This window comes from Apaloderma vittatum, unplaced genomic scaffold (genome assembly GCF_000703405.1).
Source record: "Apaloderma vittatum isolate BGI_N311 unplaced genomic scaffold, ASM70340v1 scaffold24007, whole genome shotgun sequence".
Lineage (NCBI taxonomy): Eukaryota > Metazoa > Chordata > Aves > Trogoniformes > Trogonidae > Apaloderma > Apaloderma vittatum.
The window spans coordinates 18,053-36,624 of NW_009726123.1; the positions used below are offsets into that span (position 1 = coordinate 18,053).

Genomic DNA, 18,572 nt, shown 5'->3' on the forward strand with positions numbered 1-18,572 from the left:
TGCCCAGGGAAGTGGTGGAGTCACCATCCCTGGAGATGTTTAAAAGATGAGTCGATGAGGTCCTTAGTGACACAGTTTAGTGGTGGACCTGGCATTGCTACAGTAATGGTTGAAGTCAGTGATCCTAAAAGTCTTTTCCAACCTAAACATTTCTATGATTCTATGATCTTTGCTTCTCCAAATGGATACTTCGGTGGTCCCTTGTTCTGATGGTACTTGCAGTGTTAGTGATCTGAATCATTCTCTGAGGCTGAGGTAGCTAGTTCTGCCTGACTCTGGCTTTAGGCAGTTAAGCGTAGCACCTGCTGTTTCTAAGAGTTTTGCAGCTGTATTATTTCCAGCATAAGCCTGAGGTAAATATGATTCTATTTTACAGTTGGAGAACCTAGAGGTCTGATCAGATAAGTGACTTGAAAAATGTTTCACAAGTTACAGTCATGGTTGAGAGGAAAAGTCAGGTATTATGGCTACTAGTCTTGCTTTGGAAAAATGTCATTCAGCATTTAAACTGTAGTTCTGCTCTGGTCCTTGAGATGAAAGGTTTCTGTGTTATCCCCTTGTGGCTCTTAATCTCATCCTCATCCGCCACACAGCTTGCATAAAAGGGGGTCTTCCACAGAGGCATCTACAAGCTGTTCAGAAAATAGATGACAAATGTTTTTTCTTTAAAACTGTTCTGACCTTGCAGTTCTGCTCTTCTTGGTATTGCTTTTTCTGCTTGCTCCTTGTAAAAGAGAATGGTTTGATGAGGTTTCTCTGCAGTGAGGCAAATGAGCAAGCCTGCAGATGGTGGTGGAATCAAGCTCTTGTCCTCAGTGCCCGTCTGTGCTTCTTTCTTTAGGAATGACCATGGAAGTGCTTGGGACCTTGATTGGAGCTGCACTTCAGGGACAGATTGTGGCCAGTGCTCATGTCTCTCATCACTGCACTGTGAGTCCCCCAGTAAACACAACTGACTCCTGGCATGACAGTCCCAGCTTTCCAGACCCCTCAGATCCCCTGTCTCACCAAGTAAGTGTTTATGGGAGTACACTAAAATCTCTTGGGGAGAAGGGTGTTTCTGTAACACCGTGTTGTATCATCCAGCTGGATGAGCACAAACATGACTTCCTTGAAATCACTAACGCTGGAGCCGAGATGGGGACCTTGCTGCAAACAAGGCTTCCTGTCTGTTGTCTTTGCACTTCCTTCGCAGCGTGACAGCAGAATGACACTGAAGAGCTTTGCTGAAGATGCCAAACTGTGAAGTAGCTAGGAGGCATATGGCCGTCCTTTGTTTTCACTAGGGGCTGGTTTACAGTTTCAAACAGAAGCTTAGTAAGAACAGCTTACTTTATCCCACCAGGCATCCAGTCTAGGGGACCCCAGCATAAGAAAGACATGGACCTGTTAGAGTGTGTCCAGAGGGCCACAGAAATGGTCAGAGGGTTGGAATACCTCTCCTGTGAAGAATGGCTGAGAGAGCTGGGGTTGTTCAACCTAGAGAAGAGAAAGCTCCGACGAGACCTTATCATAGTCTTCCGGTATATAAAGGAGGTTTATAAGAAAGATGGAGAAAGACCTTTTTACCAGGGCCTGTAGTGACACGACAAGGGACAGTGGTTTTAAACTGAAAGAGGGTTAGATATAAGGTTAGATATAGATAGATAGATAGATAGATAGATAGATAGATATAGATAGATAAATATAGATATATATATATAGAGAGAGAGATAGATAGATAGATATAGATATAAGGTTAGATATAGATAGATATATATAGATATAAGGTTAGATATAGATAGATATATATAGATATAAGGTTAGATATAAGGAAGAAATTTGAGGGTGGTGAAGCACTGGAACAAGTTGCCCAGAAAAGTTGTGGAAACCCTCTCTCTGGAACTGTTCAAGGCCAGACTGGACAGAGTTTTGAGGAACCTGGTCTATAGAAGGTGTCCCTTCCCGTGGCAGCAGGATTAGACTAGCTGATCCTTAAAGTCTCTTCCATCACAGATAATTCTGTGATTCTATGAAAAAATGGTGACTATAGCAGGATTTTTCAGTTCAGCAACACTGCTTTTCAAAGTAGTTATCACTAGGGATCTCCTGTAAAGATTAATGGCTGCTATGTGAACAGAACTGTAAGTCCTACTTGGAATCTGTATTTTTTGAAGGTACAAAGCACTGTTGAAAGAAAATGGTTGGTAGCAGGCAGTTAGTGGGAGCATGATTCAGGGTTAACGTGTGGAATGAACCTAGAGGTCCATGCTTTTTTATTTCATTTTCCACAGCAGATTTTTCCTGTAATCCTGCAGAAGTAGTTTACTCTTTTCATGCTTCAATTTGCTAATTTTTTGAGAAACAGAGAGACCATTTTATATCTAGGAGGGAATCCTAAAACTTGATCCACACCTCAGTGAACACAATTTAATAATCTTCCATTGTTTCCAGTGGTCTTGAAACAGGCCCTGAATCAACCAGTTATCTTGTGGAGTGTGTTTTTTTTCTATGTCGCTTGTGAAATCAGCAGTTTGTTGGTTCCGTTTTACCAATTGCTAGACTCAATCTTTCTTTTTATATTTTCATCTGTTTCTCTGTCAGTGCACATACTTACTGATACATAAAATTCCCCATGAAGAAGATTCCCTGACCTGAGTCTAATCTCATCTGCTTGGTGCAAATCAGGTTGTACATATCTGTGCTCTGCTTATTGTAGTTGAATAGCTCCTATTGCCATTCTTCAGCAGCAGTGAAATCTCAAGCTAAGGCGTGTTTTCATTCATGCTTTGAATTTGCATACCCTGGGACCAGCACTGGTAGTCCAGGAAGGAGATCAGCCCTTGCCTCCCCCAACTCCCAGACATTATTTTCTGCCTCTGTGCTACTAGATCCTTGGGGTTTGGCACAGGTCATTGTAAGGCTTCACAGGCTGCTGATCTGAGAAAGTGCCTGGGGAGAGCTGGGCTGCTTTTGTAAGTAGCTGGGCCATTTTATAGCTGATAAAAGCATTTTTTAAGCTGCTTTTTAGGTAGCTTCTAGTGTATATTTTAACAAGAAACAGAACATCATCCTGTCATCCTTTTTAACTTCTAGGACAGTGGCCTGATGTAGACATGTGTTGTGCTATTACAGCTCTATAAATTACCAAGAGGTGTAGCTTGAGAAATTGTGGCGCAAGCTGAATTTCCTTGCACAGCAGATTCCCTGTTGGCATCTGCTTTATGCCATAATCACCAACTTCCACTTTCAAATCTCCTAAATGGCTTTCAAGGGAAAAAAATACATTATCTTGATTTATTTTGGTTTAGTCTAACCACGTGTGCTTTCCTGTCCTTTTTGTGATACGAGGGAGAGGGAGAAAGAAGTTTCACAATGAGCTGAATGTAAAGTAGTATTTGTTGTGGAAAAATAGCAGAGATACATAACCTAAAGTAGGTTTTGTAGGTAGAAGTAATATCTTTCATTAAACCAGCTACTAACACTGGGAAACAGTGGAAGAGCCTTTAGACATGCATTTTTCAATCTGAAGAAGCCACAGTGTGACTGGAAACTTGTCTTTTTTCAGCTGTATGTGTTGACTTAATTAAAGATATTACCTTCCTCATTTTACCTCCTCATTTACAAGCAGCCATGTGTTCATTTTTTGGTGAAGATTTCCCATTTGTTTGTTTTGATCTTCATTTTTATTCCTGCTTCCACTGTTTTGCGTGTCACCTTCTCAGGTTTTGTAGATGAGTAGTATCCCATGGTTGAGATCGATCTGGCTTATAGTGTCCAAAGATTTTCATGGGTAAGGGTCCGTTCATTCCTTCTTCTTTCCTGCACTTTTTCCTAAGGAGCCCTTGAGCCTGGGCAGAAGCCAGGGTCTCGATCAGGTGCTCTGGCAACCCATCTTACTCCTTGCTGCACTGCTTTGTGAGGACCAGATTTTTTTGCCATTCACATAACTTGACATCGATTTGGTTGGATTGTAGGAGCATGTACGGCCCCCAAACCGTGGGGGGGAGCTGCTTGTATCACATGGCAGCGCGCTTGCCTTGTTCACACCATGCACAACGGATTATGTATCTGACTGCGTGATCAACAGATGTTGGATCTTGAATTTTAGTTGTATGACTGATGGGCATTGAGTTGAGGAAGGACTATGAGTTGAGGTCTATGAACCTGCAGTACCTCCATCAGTCTGAAAAGAATATTTAGAAGAGGCCAAAACTTGACTGTTTCTTTTAGTGCCATTCAGGAGTATGACCCTGACCCTATTTGCCACATACACTGGTTTGTAGCTGCTTAAGAGCACATCTAGTTTAAAAGAAGACCTAGTGAACGACTGATATTATTGTGTTCATTATTAAATAAAAGAAGTGGAATAAACGGCTATTTCTAAGCTCTCCTGAAGTTGTTACTATAAGCTTAGGAGAGGATCTTTCCTACTGTAAATGAAGCATGGATATAGGGGGCCGGTTAGCTCAGTCAGTAGAGTGTAGTGCTAACAACACTAAGGTCGCGGGGTCGATTCCCGTTTGGTCCCTATGTGTTGCCTCATCGAGTCGAGAGGTGGTGTCCCTGGCGACAGGGAGGCTGGATTAAAATGATCTCTAAGGTCCCTTCCAGCTTAGACCATTCTGTGATTGTATGATATAGTTTGTAGATGGACTAATGAGTTTTGTTTAGGGTCAGAGAATCTTTGGCCTGCCAGGAATATACTTGATAGTTCAATCTCAAATTGCATTTACCAATGACCTGTGAAAGAAAGCATTTAATTCAATTGTTTCAAGTAAATTAACAAATAAATAAGCATGAAATACAAGATTCATAATGGAGTCCTGTTACTATCCTTTTCTTCAGCCCCTCCTCTCCCGGCTAGGCTGGTTTTGAGGCTGAAGTTACCTCGTTTAAGTGAATTCAGGTATCTACAATACTGCGGTCTGTAGTCTGTGCAAGCCATGGGAGAAAAGTACTCTGTGACTTAATTTATAGCTGTAGTGTATAGAAAACCAAACCTTTATCCCAAATGAAGAATAGTCCTGCATTCCTTTATTTCACCATGTCCCCTTCTGAAATGTAAATATATTAACAGAAGTGTGGTCTTGAAGAGAGTCTATACTTACATGGCTCATCTGACCATAGCTGCATCTATACTAAGTGACTTGGTATTTCGGATTACCTGCTTGTAATTGCATGCTTATTTACCAGCTGCTTCCTAGATTTATAATAATTTCATTTGCAATATATAACTGATAATTTGGAATTTGACTTTCCTATCAAATAATCATCATGTCATAAAGCTCTGTAGCTAGCAGTTACTTTATCTTTGATAACACAGTATAAAATAAATTATTACAGAATACTAAAGCAAAATGTGATGAGTGTTAGAAACAGTAAATGTGATCTGATGGTGTGGGAGGTATCCTTGGAGGCTTTGCTCCCCTAGCTAATAGAAAAGATTTCTGAATTCGTTTCACTATTTCACTAAGTAACTGGGAAAGCAAGTGTGCAAGCTCCCATATTCTTGAAACATTGGCTTTAAAGTGTGATTTCTGAAATTCATTAGAGCCTAAAGGAAGTTTTTTATTATCAATATGTATAAATGCAGTTACTGTAGTAATTATGTGCTAATTTACATCAGTACTGAGGCCTTTCCCACCCAGCCTGAAGATACAGGTTGCAGTCTGTGTAGCTAGATCAGATAGATATACTAAAAATTAGACTCACTCTACAGATGTTTCATGGTTTTGATAGATGACTGTGTCTGTCTATAACCAGCCTCAACATGAGCACATTTTTAAAACATTCAGGTTGCCAACATGGTAGCCCTTTTGTTCACAGCTGGGGTTTTTTTGTGTTTTTGTTTTGTGTTTTTTTTTCCCAAAGAAATACAGACTTATGTGCCCTGGATTTATCCTAAAGTAGGTGTTGTTTATAAATGAACTGCAGGAGTGAACATTTTTCAGAAAGGTAAAAGACAGACAGTTGGCTGTATGTAGACGGGCTTTTCTTCATTTGCAGATGACTCACTGGAAACAGATTGGAATTTTCATAATGACTTGTCATTCTCCTGTCACAATTTCAAATATGTCTTTTTTCTTTTCAAAGGCAAAAGTTTATATGATTGCAGCAGGGGTCATAGGAAGTGTGTATCTTCTGGGAATTGTCATTCTTTTTCTTGGAGTAAAGGAAAAAGACGGTAAGATATATTTAAATGTGCCTAGATTTAACAACAATTATTTCACATTCGTCTCTGGAAAAGATTTTTATTTTATGTATTCTGCTCCTCTTAGATCCTTATGCCTTAAATTCAGACAGAGCAATTCCTTTCTGTAAGGGGCTTGGACTCACCATGAAGCATGGTCCCTATGTGAAGCTTACAGCTTCGTTTCTTCTCATCTCGACAGCAGTTCAGGTAACTTCAGACTCTCTAAGTCTTGTGTGTTGGCCTCATTCCAGTCCCAGCGTGGGAGAGTTTGTGGCAGCTAAAATGCAAATAGCTTTTGGCTGGTGGCTGGAGGTGGTGATCTAGGGGGTGGTGACTTCCCTGACAAATCAGTAGGGAACCAGAGTCCTTTTTTGGCACCTGGCATCATGTGCAGCTGGAGATGGTTCCTTCAGACGAGAAACCAAAGTCCTGACCATTTGAAGGTGGCTTCTTTTTTTTTTTCTTTTTTTTTTTTTTTTCATGAAAGCTGAGGAACTAGTCCTAGTGACCCAGACTGGGTCATTATAAGTTACCCATCTACAGTTTCCTGTGGTTTCAGTTGCTTAGAGAATGTTTTTTCTCTTTTCTCTGTTCTTCTCTATAGTGTGTTCTGCTTTAAACCATTGCCCCTTTCCTTTGTATAGGTGGCTGTTCTCAGACAGTGGCTGAAGTGGTTCTTTTGGAGCCTTTTGTGATGGAAGGCCTTAGGTCAGAGTAAGAAGATGTTCAGAGGCAAGGGGTCTTACCTGTCTCAGAGCTAGATGGAGCTAATTTTCAAATGAGAACCTGCAGTTGAATCTGGCTCTCACAAAAAGATGTGATACATCCTCTCATAGGGAGAAACTGTAGAAAAACTTAAAAGCCAATCAGTAAGACACCCTTACTCCTCATTGTCCAGCAATCTTCTTAAAGTTTGATTTTTGAGCTGTGTTCACCTCAGTAGATATGTTATTTTAATGTGACCACGTACATATCAGTTGAAGTTGGTTTTATTTTGAAAAGCAAATAATATTTTTGTCAACAGGCTGTTAGTCACATGAGCCATTGATCGAGTGAGTATCAGGACAGAGGGCAAGAACAGGGCAGGTAAGAGAGCAGTGCTGTGTTCACCAGCAGTCGTGGTGAATTTCCTTGGAAAGGCTCCTTAGAAGTCTGTTTGCCAAAGAAGCACTGAAGCGCTGGTGGCCTGGATTTGGGCACGGTTAGTGGGCTGTCCTTTACAGCATTCCTCAGTCCTTACTGGAAGGCCCAAGGGTGAGAAACAGTAGCAGAAGCTTTCTGCTTACGTCTGGGAGCTGCAGGCACTGTGAGCAACAGAAGAGACAGGGAGAAGATGAAAGATGAGAGATCCCTTATGGTCCAGATCCTTCCAGCCTCCTTTCAGTCAGTAAGGGTACAGCACGTGTCAGGTTGCTACAGCCAACTACTTGCTGACAACACCCAGAGAGGAAAGATCTTCTGTCTGTCTATGTCTCTGCATTTTTCTGTTTGTACAGACTGAAGGGAAGGTGTGAGAGGAGGCAGAAGGTAGAAGCTCTATTGCTCCAGTTCAGCCAGCATGAGCAACCTTCACTATTGTTATTCAAGGGAGGGACACTGTGAAGTTTAGTGAGGGGATTACTGGTGAGCAAAGAAGTAGGCAGGTAAAGATGCATTGGCCATAATCCCAGAGTGTGATTTTCAACATCTAAAACAAAGCAATGTAAACTGGGACACGAGGTAGGGAAGGCTTTGGTGGCAGTGGAGAAGTGATATAGCTTTTATCCTAATTTTTATACAGATGATTGGCCACTTGTAATCTGCAAACACAGAAAGGAGCAAGAGTTGATCATACTGCTGTGGCACGAGTATTAAATCCTTCTCTGTGATTCCACTTCTGCAGAATTGCTAGAGCTGGCCCTAACCCTAGTCAGGTGTTCAGAACCCGGTTGAGTTCTGCAGAAGCGTGGTGGCAGTGGCTTCATCTCTCATTGTAACACAGTGCAGCTAGATCCTCCCATCTAGTGAGTACTCAGACTTCTGGGCCTGTCTGGCCCAAAGTTACAAACCATAGCCAACGCTGTGTGCAAAACCAGCAGCTGGCGGCTTTGCTGGAGGAAGCTGGCGTGAGTGTAATTGCAGCTGAAGAGTAACTTGTTTGAGGGTCAGAGCTTCTGGTGAAATGTGTATGGCATTGCTATGGAAAAGGAAGGGCAATTTCTTGCAGTAGCCTGCAGCTGTGGAAACACACCAGGCAATTGCACCGTAGGGAATAAAGCCTTAAGATAGAATCCTCTCTTAAGGCAGTTCTTGTCGTGTCATTTTTATGCTGTATCAGGTGTGTGGTTTACCTCTTGCTTGCCCTGGCGTTGTTGACATGTCAGTCCAGTGACAGCAGGAGAGTTATTGCTTATTTAGATTGTTGCAAGTAAAGGAAGAAAGGGATTCCCAAATTGTACATTTAACAAATCAGTCACCAACTATGTTTGGCTACTGTGGAGCGTGATGTTACTTTTGCCTTTTTAAATTTTTCTTTCTTTGGTGGTCACTAAATGTCTTAAATTCAACAGCTGGAGCAGAGCAACTTTGTTCTATTCTGCACTCATGCTGCTGGTCTTCGCAATCACTTCCAGTATTTGGTGGTGACCATCTTGGTGAGTTGCTCTTCTCTCCTCTTATTTGATATCTGGTTCTTGATTTTTTTGGGGCAAAAATAACAGAAGATGAAGTATTTTGTGTCCAGACAGAGCTCTTAAGAAGATATACTGTCTTTTGCATTGCCTGTTTGAAATAAAGCTGGTGTTCCCTGCTGTACTCAAAAATTAATGCTTTGCAGCTTTTAATTTATTCGTTGCTGTTTTTACATATAAGTCACTTTCTACTCCTATAAAGGAAAAAAAACTGCTGCCAGAAAAGAGGTCTGGAATTTTAGCTTCTTTTTCCCTTTCCAGTCTGATACACTGAAAATTAAACAACTTTAATTTGTGTATTCATACACATGAGCCGTCTGGGCTAGACAACTTGCAAGGATAAATATTTAAAATATCCAGAGATACGAGGATTCCTCTCTAGAGCAATTGGCAGTGTGATAAAAAGATCCTTTACTGAGCTTTTTTTCTTGACGTGCAGAGGTAGAATTACACAGAATCACAGAATCACAGAATTCTGCTTGCTTAGGTGATACTTGTAACTTAGTTACACGCTGCTCTTACACTGCATGATTTACTCTATGATTACAAGTAGTATTAGTTGAAAACTGTCATTTTTATCCTTTTGACTAAAGTCCTTTTAACACAAGTAGAACATTTAATGTTAAATAATTACTGGGAGGTGCACGCACTGCAGTTTTTAAATATTTTGCAGAGAATTTTTCTACGATACAGAATACTGCAGCAGTCATTTTCAGCAAAGTTATTTCATGATTTCTGACCCGTTCAGCACAGAGATGTTGTGGTACCATATGAGGGGAACTTAATTTCCACTTCTTGATCCTAGCCTCCCGTCCTTTCTACCCCTTTTTGATTTTTCCTTTCCCATGTTATAAGACAGATCTTTTCCAGTGATTAAAACCAAAATGTTGGAGAACTAGGGATGACTGTTATCAGTAAAGAGTAGAATATAACTGTAACAATGAGATGAAGTTTGAATTTAGATCAGTTGCAAGACTGTCATTTGTAGCAATACTTCAGTGCCTCAATACTGTGTTGCTTGTAGTTGTTGCTGTGCCCAGGCAAGCATGGCAGCGTATGAAGCGGTAATGCTGACTCTGAGCGACTGTTTCTCTTCCAGTTTGTTCCTAAGAACAAACATATAGTCTAAGATACGTACTCCAACTATGTTTTAAGATAAGTGAGTCTTGCACTTGAGCTCTCTACATGGGCATAGGGCTTCATTCACTTGTTGATCATGTTCAGATAATGAGGCAAAAGGCAGTAGCACAAAGTACAACTGTTTGCGGTATGTTTGAACTTCAATGACTGCTTCAACTATAGCTCTAACTGCTGTGGCTTACATTAAGAAAAGAAAATTTCAAGACACTGCCTTTTGATATTTGGCTGTGGAAAGCCCTCACATGGATAGCTTTTGTTTGTAATATGTAATAGTGAATAATAATACCAAAAAAAGTCAGTCAAAGGATGAGGAGAACAAGAAATCTGCAACTTCACCTTCCTTTCAGACTGTAACGTGCTGGACAAAAAAATGTCTGTGAGCTCTACAGATGAGGACGACAGTGGCAGTAAGTGCAATACAGACATGTGGGGTTTTGTCACTTGTAGGTATCAGCAGCTGTGAGCATTCCCTTCTGGCAGAAGTTTCTGCAGCGATTTGGCAAGAAGTGTGCAGCATGTGGAGTTTCGGTAAGCAGATCCTTTGAGAAAAAAATGTGCTTGTGCTCACTTCACTTGACAACTGGAGTCACTTCGGGAGCTCTTTCAAGTGCTTATAACCTCAGACGACATGGAATTTGCTCAGTATCAGTTTGTTTTAAATCATTATTCCAAATTGCAGACAGACTCCCAAGTTTCCAAGAGAAACTTTTGAGAAATGGGTTGATGCTAAAAGGAGGTCCCAGTTTATTTAAGAATCTGCACAAGCTCTGCTTTTGACTGCCTTCAGAAGTGAACCCCAATGAGGTGTTATAAATTCAGATCTGTGTTGCCTCAAGTTGACAAGATATGTGTCGTACAAGGCTTGTTTCGTCTTTCTTATGGTGCTGAGCTGAACGCTTCTGTAATTCAGTCACAGGAGGAAGCTGAGGTCTGTTAGACATCCTTCTCTGGAAACCGAAGGTGGCAGGGGTGCCCACATCCCTCTGAATGGAGATGCACAGTTATTAGTGAAATAAAGAAATAGGTGAGCTACCTGAGGAAAAAAGCCTCGTTTAACTTTAACACAGCTCTGCAAAGCCAGCTTAGCGAGCCTGCCCTCATATCTGATGGCGTGTTTTAAGTCCTTCACATAGTGCAGGCAGCAGCAATTTTGTGTCATCGTCCTCAGTGAGTTGTCATATAGGCTTGTTCCTCCCCATTTTCCCCCTGTTTACCTTCAGTTACTTACAAAAGAGGGAAGAAAAATTTTTTGTCTCATGCACACCAAAGCGTGAGGACTTGGAAAATCCAGCCTGAAGCTCTTTCAAAATCTGAACAAAGCTGAAAAGTTTAGATCTGGTGACAATTGTTGAACATAACTGAACAGTTATAATTTTTGGAATTAAGATCTGTGTGCTGGAATGACTTCCAAAGGATCAGAAATAACTTTAAAATACGCTGCAGCATTGTGTTTAATGAAGTAGGCATCTGGAATCCGAGTCCCATCCTCATTTCCTTTTACCACTTGAGCAAAGAGAATTGCCAAAAGCAGTGCTGGACCATTGACTGGACCAGGGAATGCACATTTCCTCCTTAGAAAATCTCCTCCTCTGTCTACTTGGCTACAAAAAATGCTTTCTTCCACCAAATTGGCTCTATAAATTTAGTTTAGCATGACTGGAAAGCCTGTCAACACCTCTGTAAACATGGTTTAACTTAATTTTACAGTTCAGTTGCTTGACTGTATTATAGTCTAAGTGGGGGCTGCATTGAAAACAAAGTCACCTCTCTGTTTCACCTTGTGGATACTTCTCAAGGGACTCAGCGTATGCTCAGTGATGGATTTTGTGTCTGGCAGTGCATCACAGGGGCTTCCTATACTACCGCCTTGTGTGATCTGTACAACTGATCTGTTCTCTCTCACTGCAAAATAAAATCACGTCCTTTCAGGCTCCTGTGTTTGTCACTGGAGAACATTCTTCTGGAAGGGAAGGAGACAGGGGAGAAAAGTTTTCTCCAAAACCTTACTGAGCTACCAGGGCAAAGATGTAATTTGAAATCTAGTTTCCTGAAAAAAAATTTGCACTGCTCCAGACTAAGTTTTTCTTTTAAAGTAGTTCTAAGTTGAAGAGACCCCAAAAGAGTTTGATGGGCAGGGTAGGTAAGTAAGCAACAGGAACTTGGCTCCCTTCCACTGATACTGCTTCCCTCTTTACTCAGCCCTCCACAAGAGATGACCAACACTCTAAGTACAGACTAAGTATCTAAACTTCATAGAAGTTTAAAGTACAGTATGCTTGGAGGCATTCTTCCCGTGACTGGGTTGGTGCACAGTCTAGAAATTATTCTCTTCTGTTTATCTCCTTCTGCTTCCACGTGCTATGTCCTTTTATATTGTCTGCTCTGCCCCCACGGGGCAAACGTTGAGTTTACAATCGGCTGGTGACTGGAGGTGAAGCTGTGTGTGAAACCTTAGTGTGACAGCTTCTTGGTTCCTGATTTTGGCAAGGTGTCTAAAAGTGGAAGACCACACTCTCTCACAACTCTAGCTTCCATCCTAGCCACTAATAGCTTTTGGCTGTGGGTTTTGGAGGGCTTACTGAAAAGTAAATCCCAAAATGCCCCCAATCTTTTCACCTCCCCACATACACGCAGTTGTTTCTTTGCCATCTCTCAGGACCGTGCAGCACGGAGGCATGCCCTGGGATGAATCCTGGCTGTTGCAGCGCCTCTTCCACTTCCTCATTTCCCCTCACATTCTAGCTGCACCTTTTCCTAATTTGCCCTTCATGATGTGTTGCTGCACAGGCCGGTACAACCTGTAGCATCCCTGTACGGTTGCCTTCCATAGTGCTGCCGGAAGAGACATGACGACTGTAGGCTGTCGTTTCCGACTCGGAGGGCAGCAGCCCTGCGGCTGGGAGGCAGGGTGCCAGGAACGGAGTATTTGCTTTACAAGGAGGAAAGAAGGAGATGTGTTAGCTGTTTAGTGCAGCAGGAACACTGGCTCCCTGATTGCACTGCCATGGCCTGAGTGAGACTTTAGGGCATTGCAGCCTCAGTCCTGCGGGCCGTGCTTCACTTTCCCTGGAAAATTACAGTTACGATGATTATTACTATTGATCTAGAATTTTGTTTAAGTGCTTTGATTTCTGAGTGGGTGCCCCATGTGAAGCATAAGGCAGTCATAAAATTGCTTATAGGCAGCATAAAATCTTGTATTGCTGGAGTGCTCTCTTGTGGTGAAATAACGATTTTGCCACAACGTTGGGCTAATGCAAGGTTGCTCTGGGAACTGACAGTCAGGACAGGTTATTTTCTGCCTTCTTATCGTAGGAGCAAATGCTTTAGATGGGAAATGCATTTAAAACATAAACATAATGGATTAGACTCCAGGACTCCCAGAATCACTTATCACGCTGAACTGTAAATAGCGGTGTTTAGAGGAATCACTCTCTGTGAAAGCTTTTTGCATACCCTCAGCTCCCAAGCTGCAAGTATAGAGGATTGAAACACTTAATGTTAAACTAATCCCCCATCATTAAAAAGCCCTGTGGATAAGCCCCTGGTTCAGGATTCTACATGTGCTGTGCCCATGATTCACAGACGTGGGAGATGGAGCATGTGATGAGTACAGGACAGCTGGGCTGTGTGCAGTCAATCAGCATTTCAAATAGTGGGTATTCAGTCGTGTACGTTCATTGCCTCAGGTTGAAGTTGAGGAAATCTGGTGGCTTTAAGTACTGCCAGAAAACAAATCCTGAGCATCCCATATTAGTTTGGTTTTCAGGGTAGCCTCGGTGACTTGTACAACATCACGAGCATATCTGTCTGCATGGAGTAGCAATAAACCACTCTGCCTTTCTGGTTTTAGTTATTGCAGAATTTCTAAATTGGTTTGAAATGGTCACTACTCTTCTTCACTGAAGACTCGTCTGTGAAATGGGATGTTACAGAGTTTAAAATGAGCCTTGAAGCCCTGCCTCTCCCCTTGAAATGCAGTTTGTACTTTTAAGTTAGATGCACTGTTTTTCTTCTTCCGCAGTGGATGATTCCCTTTGCAGTCATGCTAGTGACCATTCCAAACGTGATCCTGGCATACTTCGTGGCCTTCGTCTCTGGTCTGAGCATTGCAGCGTCTCTTCTGTTGCCATGGTAGGAGAATTTCACATCTGAGGTGGGGAAGGGGAAAATGTTTACGTTACATATATGTACTACTGCATGGAATTTGCCTCTGAAAGAGGCAGAATTTGGCAAGAGTCACTTCTGTCAAGAATCTTTTTCTGCTTTTGTAATAGAGGCTATTAGCAATGATGTGCCTTTGGTTGCCCTGTTGTTAACAGATTATGTCCACTGTAACCGTAGCTGCTCTTTGTATACGAGTATGTAGATGAATCAATAATCTAAGTAGTTACAGAACATGTGGTGACAGTAAATCAGTTGCTTAGGTTTGGTTTCTAACGTAACTACAGGAATGATGATGTTAGATAAATCAATTAATGCCAAGCAATTAAGAACGTAGCAGAGGAAATATAAGCCAAGCTACATATCTCTGCTTGAGCAGTCCTCTGGTACAGATCAAATAACAAAAGGATGTGATTAAAAGAAAATGAGAATTCAAGGTCCTTTGCTCTCGAGGACTGAAAATATGTGGGGAAAAAACTACTGAAGGTTGAGCTGGATGGGGTGTTTCCTCTCCAGATGGAATAATTCAGGTCAGACTGACCAGAAAGCAAGACCATTGCTGAGGGAGCTGTTTTGCATTACTCAGTTGCACAATGCCCTGAAAACACCAAGAGGTCATGGAAACATAGTTTGAAATAAGCTTTCAGACTCCATAAGCTTTTCTGTACAGAGGGTGAGAAGCACTTTTTGCCAGCAGTAAATTGTGACATATATTGGAAATAAAATGTCAATTCACAATTGACATTTGAGCAAGTTCCATTGTTTCCCCATTGCTAAATTCGATCTTTTTGAAGAAGGGAGAGAATAGGCCTCACTGGTTTCTGAAAATTTCCTTAGGTTGTCAAAAGAACTATTTCAGAGCAAAACTATTCAGAGACTCAGAGTCCTCTGAAATCTTAAGAAAGGTAGTTTTTCATTGTTTTTTTTTTTAATATCACAACTTCTGATTGGAATAGCAGTCAGTCTATAGAATTCTGTCACCTCCCAGCAAGTGTCTGATAGTTTTTCAGCTGATTTTCTACTTTGTAACATGTGCCCATGTGTTTCTTACATGGATTTTTGCCCACCTGTCCAGCAGTAGGGCTGTTTGAACTGGATTCTTGCATGTGTGTGACTACATCAACCAGATCTTAAAAAGGGGGGAGAGGTGTACTCTTTCAGTAAGTTTGGACTTCGAGAAAAGATTTTGGCTTGAGTTGGTTTTTTATGTGCTCATGTCTAGGTCAATGCTGCCTGATGTTGTTGATAACTTCCGCCTGCAGAATCCACATGGGAAAGGACATGAAACCATTTTCTATTCCTCTTATGTTTTCTTTACCAAGATGTCAGCAGATAGGAGTTTCTGCAGCAGGTCTGGAGTAAGTAACACCATGTTACTTAGTGGATCTACTCTGAAAGCATTCTGAGGTTACTCCGCCTTTACCTATGGAGTTAATTACCTTTTTTCTTTAAGCCTGAAAATGCCAGTAGCTCCAGATGTCTAACCACTAAGGACAGCATTGTTACCATCTAGGCCAGACCACTAAGCATTGAGTTGCCTGCCCTAACATGTTTCAGTTCAGAAAGGCCTGACTTGGCTTTAGATTTTCTTCCAGATCACTCATGTAAATTTTAGTGGTTTATATGAACAAAGAACTAAACATGGAAGCTCAGCAGATGAAGGTCTCTCACAAGTGATACAGCAGCTTTGTGTATTCTCTGTTGCATCTGGTTTGGAGTATGTACACGAGCTTGGAATGTGGTCAGAATGCTTTCAGTGGTGCCTAGTGGCTTGTCCAGCATAAAAGGATCACAGATTCCTGCGTGGTTTTAGGGAACTGGACGCTGATCTGAGTCAGGAAGAGCATCTTTCTCACAGCTCTGCCCATCACCTAGACCACGTCCGTGTTGAAGATGTTTTGTGTTCTCCTTCCACTTGTGCCATGTCTGTTCTGACGAGACAGTCAGGTTGAGAACGTGGGCAGAACGTGGTCCCTCCCTGCTTTTGTGCACGACCAAGCAGAAGGGGCCTTTGCCTGTAGCTGCTAGAGCACACACGGATGTGGTAAATCCTGTGAAGGGAATTTGTCTGAAATACTATCTAGCCTTTGGCTCCAAATTAGGTCTTGGTAGCCAAAATGTTTTGCTCCAGGGCCTTCAGCTGAAACTGCTAAATAACAAGCAGTGCTTGGCTGAACATTTTGGGTGTAGGAATTTTATATGCTTACCGCTAACACCCTCAAACAAATTGCTGTTCACCAATTAGCCCCTTTTCAGTTGCGTTCCAGTTAGCTTCCAGCAATTTGCCATGGCAGATGTTTGTGGGAGAGCACAGAAGACGAAGTGATGCCAAATGAGCTGTGGCTTTCATAGGTGTGGGTTCAGACGAAAATAAACTCATTCCACAAACTGGGAATGGGCATTTGAATATATCAGCAGTTATAGGACTGCATGGAAGCCCTGAATCAATGAACTGTAAGCCTGTAACTACAAGCACTTGAGTAAATCTGTATATCTTGAGAAGAGTTCTTAAGTGTATGTTTAAATTAAAGTTAATTATTGCATACTTTTAAAGTGGAGCCTAAATACTTTGCTGAACAGGAAACACATAACAGATCAGTTTCCTTACACGGGATTCCATGCTCCTCTCAGTAGTTAAATGTTATATAATAATGAGAAAATACAGAATTAATGCCATTATCTGAAATTATGAACAACTGCCTTTTAGCTGTGCACATGCACACACCACTGTTATTCCCATTTGTTTAGGTTTGCTGGATACAAGCCAGGGACATGCCGACAATCCAACGATGTGATCCTCACGCTGAAGATGCTCATTGGCGCAGTCCCTGCTATCCTCATCCTTGCAGGTTTATTTATACTTCTTTTCTACCCCATCACTGAAGAAAGTCGGAAAGAAACAAAGCTTGCACTTGACGTGTTAAGGTAGGTTTGAACTGGCAACAAACAGCTGTAACATCATTGCAAAAGCTCTTAGTCCTCCTGGGAAAAAATTATTAGCTACCAACACACACCCCTATACTCCTCACAATAAAAGAGAATGACGCGCTGTTAATTGAATTATTAATTGAACGGTACCATCACATGTTCCAGTGTCTTATTTTTGTAGTCTAGTGCTATGTGCTTAGAGGACCATTTATCAGATACATCAGCTGCTGCATTTTACTTTTTCTCTGGGGTGGCACACAAAACACTATTGTGGTACAGTGCTTAAACCCAGAAATTAAGAACATTCTGTATAGATTAAATTTCTGGAGAAAATGTGAATAGTTACAATTTACTTGTATATAGAAGAAAATGGGATTCTTGACTGCATTCTTAGTATTTATGGCATATAAGAAACATCCAAACCATTTAGAGGCGTAGGCAAGAAAGATTGTGGGAGAAAAAGAAAGGACATCTTTTTTCACCCTGTCATTCTCCCCTCCTCCCCTTTCCTCCCTCTCCAAAGAAAATCTTGCCTGACTCAGAATCATCTACCTCTGTCAAATGAGCCCTTGGTATACTGAGGGCATACACAGGAACAGTCTGTCCTAACAGACTGATGGATTAAATGGCAAAATACGTCCTTAAGCTGTCTTGTTTTTATTATCCCCAGTTACTGGAGTTAGAAACTGATTTTCCTGTCAAAGGATCAATTCCAGGGCCTAAGCATGGGGATCTGGAACCCTTTCAGGGCCGTGAGGGGTCTAAGATACCTGCACAGGGTTGGCAGATACACCACAGGCCTGTGTGCACCAGCTGCTGTCTCAAGTGGCGGCTGCAGACCGGAGGCGACAGGCCGAGCAATCAAAAACCATAGACTGGCCCAGGCTGGAAAGGACCGTAGAGATCATCTAGTCCAACCTCCCTGTCATGGGCAGGGACGCCTCTCAACTAGATCAGGCTGCTCAAGGCTCTGTCCAACCTGGCCTTGAACCCCTCCAGGGAGGGGGCAGCCACAGCTTCTCTGGACAAATTATTCCAGAGTCTTTACACCCTTGTACTGAAGATTTTTTTCCTGAGATCCAATCTAAATCTATTGTCCTTTAACTTAAACCCATTTCCCCTTGTCCTATCAGTGGACACTCTTGGTCCCTCCCCAGCCTTCCTGTAGGTTCCCTTCAGGTATTGGAAGGCAGTTATTAGGTCCCCCTGAAGTCTTCTCTTTCCAAGACTGAACAATCCCAGCTCCCGCAGCCTGTCCTCGTAGCAGAGCTGCTCCAGCCCCTGGATCGTCTTTGTGACCTCCTCTGAACACGCTCCAGCAGATCCACGTCCCTCTTATTATGGGGGCACCAGAACTGGGTGCAGTATTTGAGGTGGGGTCTCCCAAGAGCAGAGTAAAGGGGGAGAATCACCTCTCTTGACCTGCTGACCACGCTTCTCTTGATACATCCCAGGATGCGGTTGGCCTTCTGGGCTGCATGAGCGCCCTGCCGGCT

The 18,572-nt window shown here is 42.1% G+C and overlaps 1 protein-coding gene across 1 annotated transcript in view; it reads left to right on the top strand.

The window, feature by feature from the left end:
* MFSD2B (major facilitator superfamily domain containing 2B) overlaps positions 1-18,572 on the top strand; it is a gene marked incomplete at its 5' end in the record, with an annotated part of 32,600 nt that overhangs the window by 13,500 nt on the left and 528 nt on the right. The window contains 9 exon segments of the mRNA XM_009873172.1: positions 842-1,011; positions 6,076-6,166; positions 6,261-6,382; positions 8,725-8,808; positions 10,432-10,512; positions 14,009-14,118; positions 15,371-15,478; positions 15,480-15,506; positions 16,897-17,073. Of these exon segments, the coding sequence (XP_009871474.1) occupies positions 842-1,011; positions 6,076-6,166; positions 6,261-6,382; positions 8,725-8,808; positions 10,432-10,512; positions 14,009-14,118; positions 15,371-15,478; positions 15,480-15,506; positions 16,897-17,073 (970 nt within the window).